At 39.5% G+C, this 20,729-nt stretch overlaps 1 protein-coding gene across 2 annotated transcripts in view; it reads right to left on the bottom strand.

Moving 5' to 3' along the window:
- Positions 1–2,038: 2,038 nt before the first annotated feature.
- Positions 2,039–20,729, bottom strand: part of loxl4 (lysyl oxidase-like 4) — a 34,631-nt gene continuing 15,940 nt past the window's right edge. Inside the window, exons 8-16 of one of the 2 annotated variants that reach the window (XR_009790891.1) lie at positions 13,665–13,819; positions 13,410–13,577; positions 12,973–13,135; positions 12,047–12,290; positions 9,552–9,667; positions 9,119–9,255; positions 8,617–8,765; positions 5,633–5,744; positions 2,039–5,548 (exon numbers count right to left, since the gene is read on the bottom strand). Coding sequence is in view for 1 of the 2 variants with exons in the window: in XM_061790620.1 (XP_061646604.1) it covers positions 5,478–5,548; positions 5,633–5,744; positions 9,119–9,255; positions 9,552–9,667; positions 12,047–12,290; positions 12,973–13,135; positions 13,410–13,577; positions 13,665–13,819 (1,166 nt within the window). In the remaining variant the exon portion in view is untranslated. The remainder of the gene's footprint in view (positions 5,549–5,632; positions 5,745–8,616; positions 8,766–9,118; positions 9,256–9,551; positions 9,668–12,046; positions 12,291–12,972; positions 13,136–13,409; positions 13,578–13,664; positions 13,820–20,729) is intronic. The other variant, XM_061790620.1, reaches the window with a different exon arrangement.

The following is a 20,729-nucleotide window of genomic DNA, read 5'->3' as shown; positions in this document are numbered from 1 at the left end:
CTTGAAAGGCTTTGGCTTTTTGGCTGCGCGCTTGTAACTTAGTTCCAGTCATCCTTCTGTGAGTCTAAAACAACACATTCTGGTCAGTCGGCCAGCAGGTGGTATACAAATGTTACCCAACAAAGCATCGTTTGTCTTGTTCAATGTGGAGAAAGTTATACAGACAAGCAGTCTGAACGAATCAACAGGGAGCAGACGAAGTTTTATTGATTCACATTCATGATGGATGGATGCATGGTGATTTAAAGTGACTCAACCAGTATTTATGCACATTAATTCTCTGACGACTTTAATCTTGACATTTTGTTAGCCTAATAGCACAGTTGCCTAAGTCATATTTGAATGTTTTTGAAAAACAAGGAAAAAAAAAAAAAAAAATTCAACAAACTACAAGAGTCCAGTTGCCTCGATTTAACCTTTGCCGATTACCATGACGTGGATGACTGGGAAGCTATGAAGAAAGAAACCATAATTTTTAGTTAAGTTTTTTCCTCATATTCCGATTTAATTCTAGTAATTTAACACATTTTTACATTTTAATTTTAACACAAAAAAATGCCTTGTGATATTCCGACTTGTAAAATTAAGCTTTTTTTTCCTCAGACTTTATAATTCTTAATTTGTTTCCCTCATATTGTGACTTTATTCTCATAATAATAATTATTTTTCTCGCAAAATTATGACTTTTCTTGGAAAATTATGACTTTTCTTATAATATTTACAACTTTCCCACTTGAATTAATTAATGAATTAACACTTTTGTTATAATATTGCAACTATGCGCCCTATTTTTGTAAATGGCGTAAATCCTGCGCGTCGCCTGGTGCAAATGTGCACCCGGGGCGAGTTACAGTAGACCAGTGTTGGTAATTTCGTAGACCTGCACAGCCTAACAGATCTAAAAGTGGGCGCCACTGTGGGAGTTTTTACAGCCGACTTCATTTGCCGCCAATCAAAGCGGCTCCTCTCACTCCCTTTAAATGTGGTGCAAAGACAGTCTCGCATGCAGAGATCTCTGTACGGAAGAGGACAATGCATAATCGCAGCGCTTCATGCGTGAGTGGAGATTTGTCAGTGCTCTAACCATGGAGTGGCAACAGACAATGTAAGCGGGTATACAGAATGATATATTTTATCATATATATATTATTTTTCTCAAAATAATGATTATTCCTGTACAATTACCATTTTATTTTTATTTTTTTCCTCATACTATTCTCATAAATTGCTGTTTTTGACTGTTGTAAGATTACAAGATTTTCTTGAAATATTACTGTTTTTTTTCGTTTAGTCAAATGTTTTTATTTAACTTATATTTAATCTGGTAAAAGACAAGTTGAGACAGAACATCTCTTTTGCAATGGTGACCTGGCCAAGAAGGCAGTAAGTTAAACAAGTCCAATCACATACAACAAAATTAGACAAAATCATATCAACTATCCACACAACAAATAAGTACAAATTTATAAAATATAAACAACACACAAAACCAGTAAAACATCAAAACTGTGTAAAAAATCTTGAAATTGCACATGGCAAGAGTAGTTAGTGGTACAGATTGCTGCTATCTTTAGTTTGAAACTGGCTAGAGAGATGGAGTGGAGATCAAGTTTAGTTTGAAGGTCATTCCAGGACCACGGACCATAGTAAAATAGACTCTTCTTTCCAGCCTCAGTCAGTACTGAAGGGTGATATAAAAGATTTTTCTTAATGTTCTTAATACACCTAATTTCATGAATTTTCTCATGACAACTTTATTCTCGTGAAATTATGTTATGTATTTTTTTAATGATGACTTTTTTTTTGCAACATTTATCAGTCTATTTTTGTAAAATAACTTTTTCCTCCCAATGTTATGACTAAGTTTATATTTGTTAGATTTCCTTTTCACAAAATTCTATTCTTGTAAAACTTCTTGTAAAATATAATGATTGTCTTATTCTCATAATTGTACATCTGTTTTTTTCCCAAACCTTTTAAGTGTATTGTGAACAAATATGGAAGGAAGGAGGCAGGAAGCAGATGGCAACTTAGTGTGTGACAATGAAATTTTATTGATTCACAGTCATGATTTGAAATGACTCAGCCAGTGTTTTTCCACATTAATCCCCCATTTTTTTCAAGCACAATGGCAATGATCACTTCCATACATTTGTACCAGAGAAATAAAAGGCAGGGTACAGATGGGGAGAATTGTGTGTGTGTGCATCACAGCAAAAAGCAACCAACCACATGGACACATGTTAAATGAGGTCTAAGTCCCTGAGAGCTCAGCTTTCGATGAATAAGATTATAAAGAAGCACCGTGTGGCTCACACTCTCACTGGCCATAGGCATGCTACAATTATAGGAGGGGCACATAGAGTAATATGGAGAACATTAACCCACGGTCTCTACGGAACTGCATACAATTTTAAATAACACATAGACTATAAACATGGCAATTGTACATAACCGCAAAGCGACAGCCAACACTCCTTTCAAGTCTGCTATTTTTTTTATATTTGGTGTAATGCTGTTGATTTTGAAATGCAAGCAAATTAAAGGCTATTTTAGAAAACTAATACAAAATTAAATTGACCAAAAGTAAATTAGTTCAGTTTATAGTATGAGTCCTAATAAAGCCAGCTTTTGTAAGAAATTAGTAGGATTTTGTATGAAAAGTATTGGAATGAGAATACGTGTTTTGTTTATATCTTTGTTCTATTTGTAGTTTGACAATGGATTTTTATGTCATACAATTTCCTCGTGAAAATATTGCTTAGAACAAGTTCCACGGTTAATATGCAATAAGCTAAACACAACAAAAACATTCTATTATGCAAATAAAACGCAGTTGAATGACTGTTAAGGCTTAAGAGTAAAAACTGGTATTAGGGCCACGCTGAAACGAACAAAAATATTGAAGCATTACAAGAAATGAGTTGTGTATTTTCAAGAAAAAAAGTCAGTAGTTTTAATGTGTGAATGTCATGTCATGAACCTAAACATGACAATCTGAAAGCAGCAACCAATTTTATTTTCATAATAGTGTCTTTTTTCTTTAAAAAAAAAATTTTGTTCTGTAAAATGATGACTTTTCTCATATTACACCATCCATTCATTTTCTGAGCCGCTTATCCTCACAAGGGTTGCGGGAGTGTTGGAGCCAATCCCATCTATCATCGGGCAGGAGGCGGGGTACACCCTGAACCGGTTGCCAGCCAATCACAGGGCACATATAAACAAATAACAATTCTCACTCGCATTCATGCCGACAGGCAATTTAGCGTCTGCAGTTAACATACGTTTTTGGGATGTGGGAGGAAACCGGAGTGCCCAGAGAAAACCCACGCAGGCACGGGGAGAACATGCAAACTCCACACAGGCGGGGCGGGATTTGAACCCCGGTCCTCAGAACTGTGAGGCAAATGCTCTCACCAGTCGATCACCGTGCCGCCTCATATTACACCTTTTTATATAAATAAAAAAATTTTAAACTTAATTTTGTAATGATTTTTCTTGTATAATTTTGACTTTTTCTCACAATGTTGCAATTTTTATCTTTTTTCCTCGCAAAATTGCATCTTTAGTCGAGAAAAATGCTCTCATAATATTGTTACTATAGTCTTGGAAAATCAATAAAATTTTTCCCCTCATAGTCTTACGACTGAATTTTCTAAAAACTATGACTTGTTTTGTAAAACAGATTAACAGAAACAGATTATATTCTCTTAAATGACATGACTACTCTTGTAAAATTATTCTTTTTTTTCTTCAAATATTAGGACTTTCTCCTTGTAAAATAACGGTTTTATAAAAACTTGACTAATATTACTGTTCGATTCTCATTGTAGTATCTTTTGTAAAATTTCACCTTTATCCCAAGAAATAAATTTTATTTTCTTACAATTTACTTTTTTTTTTTCTTGAAAAAATAACTTTCCTCACAAAATTGTCTTTTCTCATATTACTAGGATTTTTAAAAACAATTGTAAAATTAAAACTTTTTTTTTTTCAGTGTATCCCTAATAAAAGATCAGCAAAAACGGAAAGTGAGTTTAGTGATGGTTTAGCTCGGCAGATGTTCACAAAAATAAGAAACCTGTTGACCATGTCAATGTTTGTCTCTCAGGAAAGCATGTTATTCTCTTATTGGTGAGTATCAGTGTCAGTTTGTGGCCTGCCTTCGAAAAGGCTACTCTGGTAATAAAAAGTGTATATCTGCCAGTATATTTCTAAAAACTTAATCATCTCCCTCTAAATCAAATCTTTCAGCTTGTTGTCTTGCATGAGACATTTACAAAAAAGCAGTCTTTCTATAATTCTATAGGCAGCGGTTCCAGTGTGCATAAAAGTACACACTATATAGTCTTAACCCTAACCTTAAAACTAACCCAAACAGACATAATTAAAAGGCTTCTTTTTTTTTTTTTTTAACATATATTTATATATACTCTCAAAGCCTGCTGGCATGCCTGCCACCAACATGTGGTTGTCACACTGGTGTTCCCTCCCATCCAAAAATCTGGGAGAGAAAATCCTTACAGTTGCATTTTAATAACCACATTGAAAATAGAATAATTCATCTGTATCTTGTAAAATGTCCCCAAGCTACGATGGAAAGGAAAAATGGAAAAAGAACAACTCTAGACAACAAACCTCTTATTGAATATGTTGTGTGAACCCTATGAATAAATTAAATATCAGTATAAATAGTACATGTGCATATGAAAACACCAACCTTATATTTCACTGTAATAAATGTTTAAAATAAAAATAAAAAACTATAAAGCATATACTGTATATTCTGAATAGGTCGATAGCTAATTGAAGATTCCAAGAATACCGTTGTAAAAAAGATAAAGTGCTTTGTTACATAAACCTATTACTAAATCTTGTCACATGGTTGAGATTATAACAATTGTTTTTGTAATAGCCAAGGAAATAAATCAGAAATGACCTAATTCACTGTAAAATAATAAAATAAAAAAATAAGTTGGACAGTCCAGCATGGTTTGTTATATTGACCTAAAATTCCAAAGCACTTTTTCATAAGAACAGCTGATCCAATAAGTGTTTCTACAATGCCTCCTGATTGATTTGCAGCTGAAAGAACAACAATTTTATATAAATATCAGATTGGTATAAGCTTTACCAAGTACTCCTCCACTGTCTTAACGAGAGATTCAATAATATTCCATGTGTTTTTATGTTTTGAAACATCGTAGTAGTCCACATTGACCTTTTTTTTTTTTTTTTAAATAAATGAGTATGTGGTATTAACATACTTAACTAGAGTAATGCTCGCCAAAAGCTGCGTGTGCCGCTGTTGTCGTTGGCCGGTCTAGTTGAGTCTCATTTGTGTGACATTTGATCCGCTGCCAAGCAAATTGCTGTTCTTTGTTGTTGTGGGTGCTAAGCTTCCCGAGGGCCTTGGAGCCACCAGCCTCTGCCCACTTCGAGGAGCGTCCAGAAGGCTTTTGTGTCAGAATTCTCTACACAAAGTTGTTTGTTATTTGCCTCTGGTGCTCGAATAGGTCTTCGGTCTCTGCACTGTATGCGTCTCCTTGAAGAGGGAAAAGATGGTCAGAAGTGACAGAGCTGGGCGGGCGGGCGTGGTGGGGAAAGGTGGAGGACCCTCGGTGCATACCTGCATGACATCCGTACATAAAAGCTCTGTGGCCGTCGTACTTGCAGCGACACCGCATGACGTTGTTCATGAAGTCCGACTCGGCCATGTCCATCGAGGGGTTGACTTCCACCTGACAGACAAACGCAATCATCATCAGTCTAGTCTGGTTGTTGATCTGATTTTGACCTCAAAGTTTCAATTTAAAAAGAGTTACTGATAGGACGACAGTGGTAAGAGAAGTTACTGCGAAGTTAGACCGGGTTGGTGACCAAGTACTTTTGTTCAGCGTTTGTGTCATGATAGTTGGAGATAATTGCCTTTAAGCCATGTTTTTAGTGGTCACGGGTTGTGTTCTACTTCCTGGTTTTGTTCCATTGTCATTGGCTTGACACTAGGACTCTCAGATCTTTGTGAAGAAATTTCTTATTTTATATTTTCTTAAAAGTGTGGCACATTTGATACCTTCTGTTTTGTTGTGTTTTTTGGGGGGAGAGGGCTGTTTGACAAGGAGGAGCAATGAGTGAAGGTATAAATTGTAAGGTTAGTTTAATTCTTCCAAATTTGGCTAGCCTCACAGAATGAGTTGTGGTCAAATGAGGGATCATTGTATCTCAAGGAAGTAATAACTTTATTATCCAAACCATTTTCAAAAGATGTCACACTCAATAAACTCAAATATTTCATTAGTCTAATAGCATAATTGCTGAAGTCATTTTTAATTTACCATCACAATATGAAGAAAAAATACCATTGTGCTTTGTTTTTTCCTTGTAGCTGTGTAGATTCTGTAATCCAGGTCATGGTAATCATTAAATGTTGAACCGAGGCAACGTCTCCTTGTTTGTTCTAATTTTGTTGTTTTTTCTTGTTTTCCGAAAATGACCTAGGCAATTATACTATAAGAATTTTTTTTGGTTTTTTTTTTTTGCACGATTGCTATCACCTTTGGAATGATGCTAACTTTTTGTTGTACAAAACAGAGCATACCAACAGTATATATTTACTCTTGAGATAAATCCCATTCATTTTAAACACCAAATAAAGACATTCCACATTATGCAAAAACACAATAACCAAATGAGGAGAAAAGCTCATGTAACTTTACAGTTGTGGTTCACACCAAGTGGTTGTACTGCCACATATCGACAAGAACTTACTGTAGCTTACAACAAACTTGCATACACTCTGCTGTAAGAAAACATGATTTAGACTCCAATCAAAATGCTACAAGTTATTCCGACTATAGCTTATTTTCGCAACTTATTGCACCATGCACTTTAGAGACACTCTGTTATTTCGCAGCTCTTTAACTGCTGATACGACTTTTCTCTTAAGTGATAATGGCAACAAGTCATTGACTGTAATAGCTGTTCTGTAAAAATGCACCACCCACTTTAAACACTGGTTACACAGTTACAGGCAGAAAGGCGGCAAACTACAAAGAAGAAGTTTTTCATTTCGGTTTAATTTCTGACAGCGTCGTCAAAAAGATCCCAGTTCACGTGGAATGGAATGTTGTGATTTGCATGCCAGGAAAATAGTTTTGCAAAGAAACGTATATAAGAAATATGCCTCTTTTGGACATAATTGTACACTTTACTGGAGGAACATTATAAACAGTCCTGTGGTTTGCCATTGTTGTTTTGATTGTGATGTTGTAGCACATGCTGACACTTAACACGAATTTGAGTGATTCAAGTCATTTTCGAAACCGTTCACTGAGGTGGTTTTTCCACTTCCAAATTCTGTAGTACTATGTCATCCTGCACAAACCACACCATTAACACGCTAACAAACAACAATGGAGAAGAATGTGGCTGTACTTGCGGTTGGCCAAGGTAAAAAGGCAATTTGGTATTCAAGAGAAGACTGATGGCAGCTGCAGCAAAGTAGATACTGTTATTGCTTAGCCAATAGGCACAGGAAGAGGATTAGCAAAAATTAGCAAGTGCACTTATTTTTGTTATTTCTCAATGTGTGTGGTAGAATAATTCTGCAATGACGAATATGATTGCCCAATGAGCAACCAGCATTGGTTTACTTCATGTAAGCTACCAGTACTTTGATTGTAATCAAGACCACTAACCGAGACTAAGACCACCCTCAATGCTTGTATGATAACATTTGTAGAAATGTATAAAATCTAAATTATGTAATATGCATAAACCAGCACATATTTTCATAGTTTTCAAATTGTTTCTCTAGGAATTGTTTGAAAAGTATGACAGTAGATGATGACTCAAGCTCCACCACTGCTGACCCTGCAGTTCTTGGTCTTGAGAACAAATCTATGTATGAGTCACAGACAATACCAAGATATTGAGAGAAAGACACCTCCAAAAGTAGTCTTAAGATGGGTCTGGACAATATTTTTACGTTTTAAAATGACTCCTTACTCAACAACTCCCACTTAATTTTCCGTGTAAATTTGTGTTTTAACCTTTGCGTGAGAGGCTTTAACACAGTTTGTGTTGCCTCACAAAAAAAAAACAAAAAAAAGTGTGTTGCTTGGTTAGAAAGTGGCTATAAAAGTAAAAAAAAACTGAGCAGGAGGAATTCCTTGGTGGCAAATTAGCCTTGTCTAATGGGAGGGGGAGCGCAGAGGGAGCGTCACGAATAGTGAGGTAATCGTTAACTTGGGTAATTGCTGTGTTTCATTAGCACGGGGTGGCTCGAAGGGAGGGTCTGTTGCATCTGTACTCAAAAGTCAGAAATGTCAACTTAACAACGTTAAATACAAAATGCTACGGCAATTCAGCCTAATTTGCGTAGTCACTTTGTGAGTCCTTCTTAGGAGTGAATTATCTCTTACCTTCATTTATTTCCTCCACATAGAACACATATAACTTCATAATTGTAACTAGCGTGCTCCAAAGACATCTAGTCAGCGCTCAAACGCATGTGTGATGTGTTGATTACACGTAAATTAAGTAAATGTTGCTCCAACAGACAAGTGTAATTACAATGAGTGAGTGTCTCAGAGGAATAGCAGTAATAATCACCCAAGAGTTCCCACATGTGAGGCCATTGACAAGCTGCAGACGGCTGCGTAAAATGTGCGGGATGGGTAAATCTGTGCGAGCGAGATGGAGGATAATGACGAGCTGAAGTCCTTGATGTGTTTTACTCTGGTGACCGCAGACCTGATGGACTAGCCGAGGTTCAAGTAATGACAGAGAGAGAGAGAGAGAGAGAGAGAGAGAGAATATGGTTGAGCTAGATTGGGAGGTCGCGATGTTAACAACGAAAATAGATGTACAGTATATAACCAGCAAACAACCAAGAGAAAGCCCTGAGCCTGTGAGAATCATTGGGTGTAAACTTGTCACTTTAAAAAAATTATGTCCCAAGTTTGCTTCGAGCACCTTTCCCTCGTCGACAGTTTTAGACTTCACAGTTTTCTGGAATAGAGCATCAAATGCAGTGGTTGAACTTGCTTTTTAAAATCATGCAAAGCTTGGACCATTTCAGCGCTGCAAGAGCATGTAGGAAAAGCGTACTGACCTGAAAGATGTAATCTCCAGGCCGCACGTCCGTCACATCAACCCACTGACAGTCAATATCGTGCCGGTATGTATCCCAGCAACCCACAGAGATACCCTGATCACCCATGTTGTAACAGGAAAAGCGCTTTTGAGCACCTAAAACACAGCAAAATCCAATACAATTCCCATCATCATCATCATCAAAGTTAACTTCATGCTTCATGCCACTTTGTGAATCACAGTTTGTTATGAATGTTGCTTTTTCATCCATGATATAACAAGCAAATGGAGAGTGAACAAACACCAGCACAGCAGCAATCTTATACATTAACCACTAAGTCAAACTCCACACTGCTGCAGCTGAAATATCAGTATTATTTTCTTGCTACTAATGCGAAAGTGCAGATTTGGGCAGCGGGGGCGTGGGACGTGTGAATGGTGGCAAACATTACCGTCGGGGCAAAAGGTGTCCTCCAGACAGAAACTGGCCTTATGTCCCTCTGCAACCCTGGTGCCATTGAGTGTCAGCAGGTCGTAATGTGTGAACACCTCAATGCTGTGGTAATGCCTGGGACGAGAGAGAGAGAAAGATGGGGAGGCCATGTAAGAAAGAAAGAGCTTAGCCATTGATGCCAAAAGTACTCATGCTACGTTGTGAACAGACTCACAAAAAAAATGTTTAAATAACAACTGGAGGGGAATACACCTTAGGAGTATATACGTGTATTAGGGGTTGAACTGATTAGTCGACGTTTCAAGCTTGAAGTCGGCTAATCGCTAATCATGTGTTCTTGTTGTTGTCTTTTCTCAACCTTCTGCTGCCATCGCCGGAATATTACGCTCTCTGGAGCAAATGTCCAGCCAACAAGGCGACAAGGTCTTCATACATCTGCCCAGTTCAGGGAGTACAAAAGTAAGCTGGTGGTGGTTGAGAACAGCGGTTTAGCCTGGCTAACCTTGGCTGTATCGATCGCAGCTGGTCTAAAAACATTCACAAGGGTAGTGGCGAGAAGTGAAACCGGGCCATGGTGTAAAAAAGGTTGGGGACCGCTGTACTGTGCTAAGAAAATATCTATAAGAAAAATAATAATTGCTTAATCGACTTTGAATCAACTTTCAACATCACATTATAGTCGACTACAAAAAAATCTTTCGTCATTCCACCCCAAACGTGTTTTTTTCAAATTAGACTGATCATTTTTTAAATACCAGAAGATTTTTTGGCTGACACAAGACAACAAATTCGTCACAAATTATTCTTGGAACAATTCTCTTAATAGCGCCATGGACAGGGAATATCTTGCTTCCTTGTATCTGTTGCCATTGTTGTTAATGCTCCCTGGTTCTAGTTCCTCCATGTTGCTACAGTTCCTGTTTTCCCACCTTTTAAGTCCCCAAGATCTAAACCAGTCAATCCAAATCTCAGCTGCGGTTAGCTTTACTTTAATTTCTGGCTTTTTTTACGTTGTGTTGTCATCCGAGGAGGTTGAGAAAAAAAATAAAGCCTAGTTTGACAATGTAAGGAGAAGAAAGAGCAGATATCTGTTTTCAAATGCAGGGAGTAAAAGTAAAAGGTCTTAAGGAAAGTAAATATGCAAGTAAAGTACAGAAACCTGAAAAACCTACTTACAGTAAGTACACGAACAAAGTATTTGTACTTCATTACTTCCCACCACTGAACATGCCTTTCTGTTTGCAGCGGTTGACACTGAATGAACACTGCTCCCCTATGGCGTGTAGCCTCATGACCTCACTGCTTGAACATGAACATGGGTGTCACCATAACACCTCTCACAGAAGCTTGTTTTAACGCCAGCATCGCTCGACCTGTTTACCCGCACTCGCTGAATGGAGGCCTTTGAACGCCGCGTTCGTAGCGCTAATGTGTTGTCGCAACAACCTACGGCTGCCTTGGCTGTCCTTTGTACTCCCGCGCGACTTCGCTAAAGGGATCGCTTCACACATGCAGGGACACGACAGGCGCTCCATGTTGGAGATATGACCTGTCTGGGTTCGTACACATTCTCTAAGGTCAAAGTCAAGCATTTTCTACCTTTTGTATAGGTTGTATATAGGTATCTTGGTGACCCACTTTTCCACTGCACGGTACCTAAACGTCTCTACTAGTTTCTACCCGTCTATGTCTGGAGCCAACGATTGGCTGGTGACCAGTCCATCCATTTTGTGCTCATCTGTGTTAGGAACGTAGGTGAGCTGTACGCGGTGTACACCCTGGACTGGTTGCCAGTCAATCACAGGGCAGCAATAGAGAAGCAACCATTTACATTCACACCAATGGACAATTCAGAGTTTTCAGTAACCTAAACTGCATGTTTTGAGGATGTGGCAGAAAGCTGGAGAACCCCAAGAAAAAGCATGCAAACAACCAGGAAAAGATGCATTCTCCACACAGAAAGGCCCGTAACCCCTTCAAATTAATAAATAATATACATTTATTGAGGTGGAAAATAAATGATCCTTGCTAAAAATCTTTATGTTATTTAAACGTCTCCTTCTTCTCTCTTAAACCCAACGTGACGGGCCTTTTGGTGCGCACGTCATCTAATGCGACAGAGCTTGCCAAGTGCTCGAAGTGGAATGATGTCCACCAGAGCAGGCGACCACTCTTCGACTATTCACAGCTGCTGACTAAGGTGACAAAGATTCTTGTGTTAAGATGGTGGGCTTGCATGCTACCAGCTGATTCCTTGTCATAATCTACTTGTTTTCTTTCCGGCTGGTGATTAAATTAAATATAACTCTAAATTACTCCACACGGGGTCCATTAATGCATGTTTTCCAAAAACCTCAAGTCATCTGTGTCCAGGAGCCTCTAAAATAAATGACCACATGCCTAACCACAACATCCAGCATATAGTAAAGCGTTCTTTCCACTGCAATAACTCTCTGCAACACCTGTAAATTACCCCGTGATGAGATGTCGTACCTGTGACACTGGTGCCACGTCCAGCTCTCCCTCGTCGCTTTGGGTCGAAAATCGGAGCGTCCCAGGTTCATGATGCGCGAAGAGAAGCGCAGCAGGCGTCTGTGGCCGTAGGGCCAGTTCATCCGGGCGGCGGAGGAGGACAGACAGTTCTCCTCATTGGCACAGCTCAGCAAGTGGAGCGGCCGGTCTTCCAGGTAGGCCGTATCCTGGACTAACTGGGCATCCAGAACGAGGTCGGGAGCCGCTGAAGCAGGACAGACAAGCGAGAATATTTTAAAAAATGTATTAAAAATGAGATTTTTATTTATTTATTATTTATAAATGATTGATAATTTATTTTTATCTTAATCTATTCTAGATTCACATTTTATCTTTGATTATTTTGATTTTATTTTTAATAATTTAAATGATGGTATTTCAGATGATTTATTTATATTTTATTTGATATCATTGATTTTAATTTCATTTTATACTATATAGATTTTTGATGTGTTATTTTATTTTATGTATTTAAAAAGTTGGGGTTTTATGTCCTGATTATTGTGTAAGTAAAATGTCTTCCTCTACGGGTGATATCACTGTTTTCATGCATGATGACACGCAAGACCTCATTTTAGCACCCATCAAGGTGTCAACTCGGCATGACTTTTGCTTTTTCTTTGACTTTTTTGCTTCCAAAAGAAGCAGCAACATGCATGTTTTCGGAATGTGGGAGGAAGCCTGCAAAAAGCACAGAATATGAGAACCCTGAACCTCAGAACTGTGAGGCAGATGTGATAGCCACCAGGCTTCATATTACCCTGTAATACATAAACACACTAATTGAAAACGTACTACAATAATTGTCTGGGTTTTTTTTCCTTCATTTTTTTAACTTTGTCGTGTTACAATAAATGTTCTTGACATACAGTATATTGTTTTCTTACTCTCTGAGCAGGTGACCCCGGCCGCCTTAGGTCCCCCCCCTCGTGGACAGTGCATGTGGTTGTTACGGCGACACTGCTGAATTGAGAACTCGGTGCCGACGCAGTGAGTTCCGCTGAGGATCAACTCGGCTGCATTTGGGTCGCTGGACCAGTACCAGGTGTCCTGGTGGAAGGCAAGGGGCCGCTTGTAATTATTGTAATTCATCAGACTGAATTAAAGGCTCCGACTATAGATTGACCTCCATCTCTTCATTTGTTTATCTGTCTTTCATTAACACCTCTGACAGATTGAAGGAGCGCGACAGTTAATCAAAGAGATGGAACTGGTCACTCAGGGCATTTATGATTAAACATCAAAGTAATGGAGGCATGTGGTTTCATTTGAAAAAAAAACAAAAAAACCCTGATGGACTGATGTGGTGTCACGTTCAGGTTACCTGATGTGCACTCGCAGCAAATCCCAGACCCAGCTGTCTGCACACCACCATGGCCTCGTTGATACCCCAGTTCTCACTGCAGACCGAACCCCAACGCTTCCGGCCGCCCACTTCCATCAGCACCTCCACTCGGCCCTCTGAGGGAACCCTGCCACCAGCTAGACGCACCTGCAGACACATTTAAGATTATTTACCTTTGACTGGTGAGGCATTCATGAGTGTTAACGTGGTGTACAGTATTTGTGTTCTTCATACTGTGTACTCGGTGCCGGTTTTAGGGATGTTACAGCGCACTGAAGCATCTTGGCTGTGTTTGAACGTCCACGGTTGAACCTCCTGGAAGAAGCAGTCGAGAATGGAGCGCTCCGTCCCCGTGCACTGCACGCTGTTCATGTGGATGGGTCCAGTACCTGCACAGGTCAGAAATTTTGTTTTTTCACAGTTTGCTTCATCTGCTCTGAATTGGGTTCAGTTTCAACAACCGTGTTATCACTCTTTTTTATTACTCGTAATAATGTAAACAGGAAGAAGGTTCCAGGTTTAAAAAAAAGCACTACTAAACACATCATGGAGCAAAACTGGTATTTCTTTTTTTTTTTTGATAACCTTAATTAGTACGTATATGGACAACCTACCATTCTACAGTACCCCAGCAAATAGCCAAATGCACAAGTTATCCATCTTCATGCAGTGGAAAAAAAAAATAAGAATGATCTCAATTCAGCGATGTTATTGTTCACACACAAACATTAATAAGTCAAGTCTTTGGCCCATTTGAACTCTCCATTGCTAAATCAAACAGCAGCACCGACCTTGTAAACATTCTCGAAGTGAAGTGTGGAGTCATAACACATGTTGAAAATGACCCCCCGCCTCCCGCTGCAGTATTAAATATGAGCTTACATTATGTGGAGATGGCATCTTTGGCAATTCAGTACACTGCCGTCACTCCACATGCATCCATGTTTATGTTCCAGGGAGCTAAGTAATGTTTTTTTTTCAGCCCAGTAAGCCCCATTTTCTTGCCATTTATTCATTTTCATTTTGTTTTAAACTCCAGTTTCACTTGACATTCGTTGAATTTGTTCCATGACATTCACATCTCAAGTCAATTCTCCCCACTAAACTGAATGGAAATGCCATTAATTTGTTCCAAACACCCCGAAAAGCAAATTTTTGTTACATTTTGAATGAAGAAAAATAGTACTGTATTTTAAAATATTAATATAAAATAATTTTAAAAGAATGTAAAGAAGTAAACTGGTTTTATAAAGCGTAATTAAGCCAAAAGTGACACACACACACTTTAGTACACTGGTGTATTGTGCCTTGAAATGGAGTGGCCTAAAGTGTGCTCTCTCTCTCTCTCTCTCTCTCTCTCTATCTCTCTCTCTCTCTCCTTCCCTCACTCCCTCCCTCCATCTGGCAGCAGGGACTGAGGAGGGAATACCTAGCCAGCAAGAGCTCAGAGGACACCTCGCACACTTTTCAAGATTTCTTAATAGCACAATCACTTGCAATTTTCATCTACAGATGGCTCATTTACAGCAGAAAAGAAGATACTCGAAATACATGACATGCTGAGCAACTGATGTTTATGCCGTGTGGGAGAAAGCACAACTGAGCAGCGTTCGAGAAATTTATTTGTAAACACATTTGTTAGTGAACCGAAGTTCCACCTAAAGTGCTGCATTTTTGTTCACTTCACTCGAGCAGTGGAGGGTCTGAAGCGCACTCTCAACTGAAGTTATTGCTCGCATGTCAGGGCAAAAAATAAATAAATAAATCGTCCAAGCGACAATTTGTATCCCAAAAATCTCATTGAGGCATTCGTAAGTTGAGGTACCACTGTACACCGGTAATATTGTTTGAATATTATTCATACAAATAAAGCACCCCCCTTAATAAATGTCCACCCCCATCAATGGTATCAAGAAGCAGAACATAAAGGGGTTAAATAAAAAAAATGGATCGACGCATCCTTGAGTACCCTTAAACGTGCACATTACTGAGATTTCAAGTGACATTCATTCATTCAGGGCCACCCAGTGTAAACCTACTTGCGTCATGCAAAGCACGCACACTGATCGGCTAACAATTTCTTTTTTCTTCCGAGTGTTTTTCTCCACTTGAGAAACAATGAAAAGTTCATATCTATGTTGATAAAGTGCTGTTGCAAGGCAAGCAGCAGAACCTGCAGCATCGACTTTGGGGATCTGACACACCTCATTGCCAACCCTCTGTTGCTTTAGGCAAAACAACCACAGAGCATATGCCAAGTCAATTCAACAAGGGCAAATGTGTCTCATTTGTCATTTGATGAAAACCAGAACCTTCAAAACGACATGAATCAACATTTCATGAATGCAAACAGTCGGTCGGTTCCATAATGACGCCGTTTTAGGAAACCACTCGCCCAGTTATGGCTATTCTATGTGTTTTCTTCATGCGTAGGACATAAACTATAAACCTGGAAATTTGACGAGCATTTTAGCAAGCGCCACCATATCCACAAAAACCAAGGGAAGGAGAGAAAAAGCCAGATAGACATTGGAAATGAAACATGGCGGAGGCGACGGGAACCGAGAATGCAGGATTGCTGGCTCTGTCGCTGTTAGATTGCAGCCCTGCTTCCACGTTGGTTACGCATGTGGTTAGAAATGTCAGAAAAACACATATCTGCAACGCCTCCGCTGCTATCACAATGGTGACTCCCATAAACTGGATTTATCATGACAAGGGTGTGCAAGGGCCCGCATGTGGGATCCCGAAGAAAAACACAACAGTCACAGGCTGTACTTTAAACTTCCTTTGGAAAATCTGTGAAATCCCTGAAATAAATTCCCACAGGAGTCGCAGCACACTTCTGATGAACATTTACGGTGTTTTGCTCCCTTGTGTGTGTGGAGTAAACTCAAGGCAAACACACATGATGGGTGGAAATTCTTAAATAAATACAATCAAATTAAACTTGATCAAGAAATAGAAACATTCTATACTTTGCCTCTATAATTTTTTAGGTGGGTTGGATTTACTCTCAATGATCAAAACACGAAATTCCACATCATGGTACGACATTAGCCCTGCGATTGGCTGGCGACCGACACAGGATGTACCCCGCCCCTCGCCCAAAGTCAGCGGGCATAGGCTCCAGCCTACCCATGACCCAAATGAGGACAAACATAATGAAGTGAATATACTGTATGACATTAAAGTAGCATTAAGAAAAACATGTACCATTCTGGTACCATTCTGTGGTGGCATGATGGCATAACAACAGTAAACTCGCCATGGCAATGAAAGTTACTCTATTCTCCCAATCACACGCTAGCATAAATAAAAATAAGAATTTCTTGTTTTACGGTTATCATGACACTTTTCCTTACGGTTTCTGGCATGTGCATTACAGTCTATAACATTTTTGTTTTTCTTTTTTCACACGGCTGGGATTGCCCTCACGCATTTTCTCCCATCCAGACTTCTGACACACCCACTGGCGGGGCGGGGGGGGGGGGGAGCAATGCGCCCCTAAATTAAAATAAATAAATAAAATACAATAAATGCGACATGAATGGTTTCCTATCATGCATAACGTCAATTATTGGCATTTGTATGGGGAATTTACACCCCCTTTTGAAGGTACCCTCTTTAGAAGAGACGCCCTTTCAAAGCTCAAGTTAATAAGAACCCACTTGAGGTCAACCATGTCCCAGGAATATTTAACTGGCCTCAGCAGTTGGAGAGCAGACATCAATCAATCAATCAATCAATCAATCAATCAATCAATCAATCAAATTCTTGACATAAATGAAAACAAGCACACTGTGAAACAAGAACAAGGATTCAAGAGCCCTTTGTTTATTAAACACGCTAAAACTAATGCAACGCCAGTCAACATATGGTAAGCATCCACCCATCCTCCTTTTCTATCCTGCTTTTCCTCTTAAGGGTGCGGGTAGGGTTGGGCATTGTTTGAATTTGAGCGATTTCGGTTCCGATTCCTTAGTTAGATTCCGGTTCCAAACGATTCTCGATTCCGATTCTTTTAGGGGGCTGGGTCAAAAACGTTTGCATGGTTTAAATAAAGGGTGTTCAAATTATGAACATCCATTTTCTTAGCAGCCTGCAGCATAGACTAAAATGAACGTTTGACTTTTTTATAACCAGTATCAATAGTAAACCTATGAACTAAAAAGGCAACGTGTGTGGAACTAACCCAATTGACTTAATATGCAATAATTAATCCCTTCATCTTCAAGTTAAATACAGTTAAAGTAGTTATTTTAACAATGCTATATAGCTGCGCCTGTATTCTGTTTCGTCATGTCACATGGTTTATATGTACAAGTTTTAACTTGACTTCTTGTTTTAAGCTTGTAGCCTTTTATGTTGAAGGATACACACCAGAACTCAGCATTTTGGCACGAAAAGTAACTTTACACGGCACCGGTGATTTTTTTATTTATTTTTTTTAATGGATGGAACCAAATGCTATAAAACGCTGATTCCTTTCCCTACCCACCGATGAGGCACAAGGTTAGTGTTTGTGATACTGTGAGACAACGTTTATGTGAATTTTGTCTAATTCATTGTGATGTAAAGTTTTAGCCCAATGTTTTTGGGTTGTTGTTTTTTTCGCTCATCGCCGCTTACGTTGGTTTGAAGACTGAAATAAACACTAAAAACCATCAGTGCAAAAGTGCAACCAACCGTTTACCTTGTTAGCTGCCTCAATGTTGGAGAGGTGAATGTAGACGTATTTTATTGTTTCACTCACCCAGTTGACTGAGAGTTGACTTCACCGAAGCGCCACGCGGTGTAGGCTGAGGCTCGGAGGGCGTCACAAGCTACACATCGTGAAAGCCTCCTTTGCGCAACATAATATTATTCCATGTGTTGCACTGAGGCAAGTGGTCATTCATTTTAACAAAGTTAAGACAAACTTTTGTCCGCCGCCGTTGGGCACAAGCACGTCATCGTGCACATTCTTCTTTGTTGGTTTACGCCGCTTCTTCGTTGCTTTTCACCACTTCTTCTTTGCGGCTGGAGGACCGAAATTTTTAAATTTGAAAGGTTCTGGGAGAACCGGAACGTTAGTCCCGGTTCCAATCGGTTCTCGATTCTCAATGCCCAACCCTAGTTGCGCGTGAGCTGGAGCCTATCCCAGCTGACAATGGGCACGAGGTGGGGTGCACCCTTGTCTGGCTGCCATTTAATCACAAGGCACATGAAGACAAACAACAATTTAGAGTCTTCAATGAACCTTACGTTCATGCGTGTTTGTAATGTGGAAGAAAACCAGAGTTCCCACACAAACATGAAAAGGACATGCAAACTCCACACTGGAGGGCCTAAGCTGAGATTCAAACCCAGAAACTCTGAACTGTTTAGCAATGTGCTATCCACTACTCATTGTGTTGTCTAGAGCATTTTGTTTTTTACAGTAGTGGTCTTGTTATGTTTTTATTTTTTTATTTTTTTTTTCGCTTCTGAGTAATCGTACTCCTCCTTTTTCTGATGTGGGCTGTGTTTACTGTCATTTTTAGAATTTACCGCTGGCAAATTAAACAATCGGCAGGATGCAAATGGCCGCACGGACACCACTCATTTACAGTTTATTTTTAGGTCAAATGATTGGCTTCTAGAGTTATCTTTGATTCAGTGTGAGTTTTCCTGCAGAGTGATTAGATGTGGCAGGTGCCATCATAGGTTTTATCTTATTAGAAAGATGGCTTTAAGGGTTGGAAATTGGGTAACTTTGGCCACATTCTTTTTGGGAATAGCACAAATAGTTGGTTGCGCTTACAAGGAAAACCCTGTTCTTTTCCATGCTGAAATTACAGTCCATTTCAGGCAGTGAAATTAATGTGCTGTCCCGTTTCCCCTCTTTCCATGAAACATGTCTGAGTCAGTGTTTCTTAGCCAAGATTGTGTTAGTTAGAGCTGTGTGTTAATCTGTGCTGTCTGCGGCTAGTTAGGTCCTACGAAACATGCCAGAATCATGTTGCTCCACCAGCGGGATGCCAAACATGATTAGAGGTTTGAGGTCAATATGCCACTTTACATACACTACTATGTTTGTGTGCGTGCGTGTGTGTGTGTGTGTGTGTGTGTGTGTGTGTATACCACACACAGCCGATGTCTGATTGGGACTCACTGAAAGCTAGAATCTATGAGCGGTGGACCAGTTGGCGGAGCACATGCTTTATCACATTTGCTCATCAAAAATACATCAGCCTGGGCGGTCTTGGGGCAGTGAGACTCTCAACTGAAAGATTTGATGGAAATGATGCAAGGACATGAAGAATATTTGTGTAAAAAGAAGTTAACCCCCATAAAAAAAAAGAACACGCTACCTCAACTTTGATAACGTATGGTGACGTTGCAGTCACGGGTGCTTTGAACATCAGTTGGCTCTCTTTGATTCTCACGTTCTTCATCTCTCAACAGCCTGCTCCTTCTTTTCAAACAAGTGATTTTTAAAAAAGCCAAAGAAAAAGAAAGATTAAGATTCATCATTTGATAGTGGCTGAGCTGACGTCTCAAAAGGTACACTGAGGCTTTTTTTTCAGGAATTTGTCTAGTAGCTCAGGACAGAGGGACACGTGTATAAAAGAAAAATACTGTACAAAAAAAGGCAAAGAAAAAGCAAAACACACTTGTGGAGAACACTGAGCTGAAGTCTCACAGTCTCTCTCATATTCGCACTCATGATGTCATGCACAGTGGGATTTTTTTTTGCCAGAATTGTTTGAGTGGCCATGACATAGACGTGTACCACTTAGCTTTACGTCGAATTTCAATTTCCGGTTCTACGGTTATTATCAAATGTCTCCTCTTGACCACATAAACAGTGAGCAACATTAGAGGCGTGTTTTGGTTAAATTCCGAATTGTACCACATCACGAACGTCAGAGGTTCCACTGTATATTATTTTACACAGAAAATTAAACTAATTAAATCTTTGGATAACTTTGCCTGAAAATCCTTGTTTCTGTACATAGTGGGAGTTTGTTCTCTCTAAAGAGTCTAATTTAGGCATGTTTAAGCAACGTAAAGGCCTATGGTTATGTGGCCATCATGGCACATGTGAAATTACAGCTTGCAGCTAAACGTCATATAGTGAACGCTATAGAGGAGGGAGCCGTGCCACCTCTTTGAAGTGTCATCGACCTGCAGCGCTACGGTACATTCAGACCTGAGAGGGAGAGTGTGTGTGCCCAGGAAGCGCGTGTGTGTGTTTGTGTGATGATGTATAATAGAGGGTCAAACCTGGCATTTGTCAGGGTTAAACTACAGCTGCAGAGCCATGTCACATTT

Source organism: Phyllopteryx taeniolatus, chromosome 11, assembly GCF_024500385.1.
Source record: "Phyllopteryx taeniolatus isolate TA_2022b chromosome 11, UOR_Ptae_1.2, whole genome shotgun sequence".
NCBI lineage: Eukaryota > Metazoa > Chordata > Actinopteri > Syngnathiformes > Syngnathidae > Phyllopteryx > Phyllopteryx taeniolatus.
This window is presented reverse-complemented; position numbering and strand designations above follow the sequence as displayed.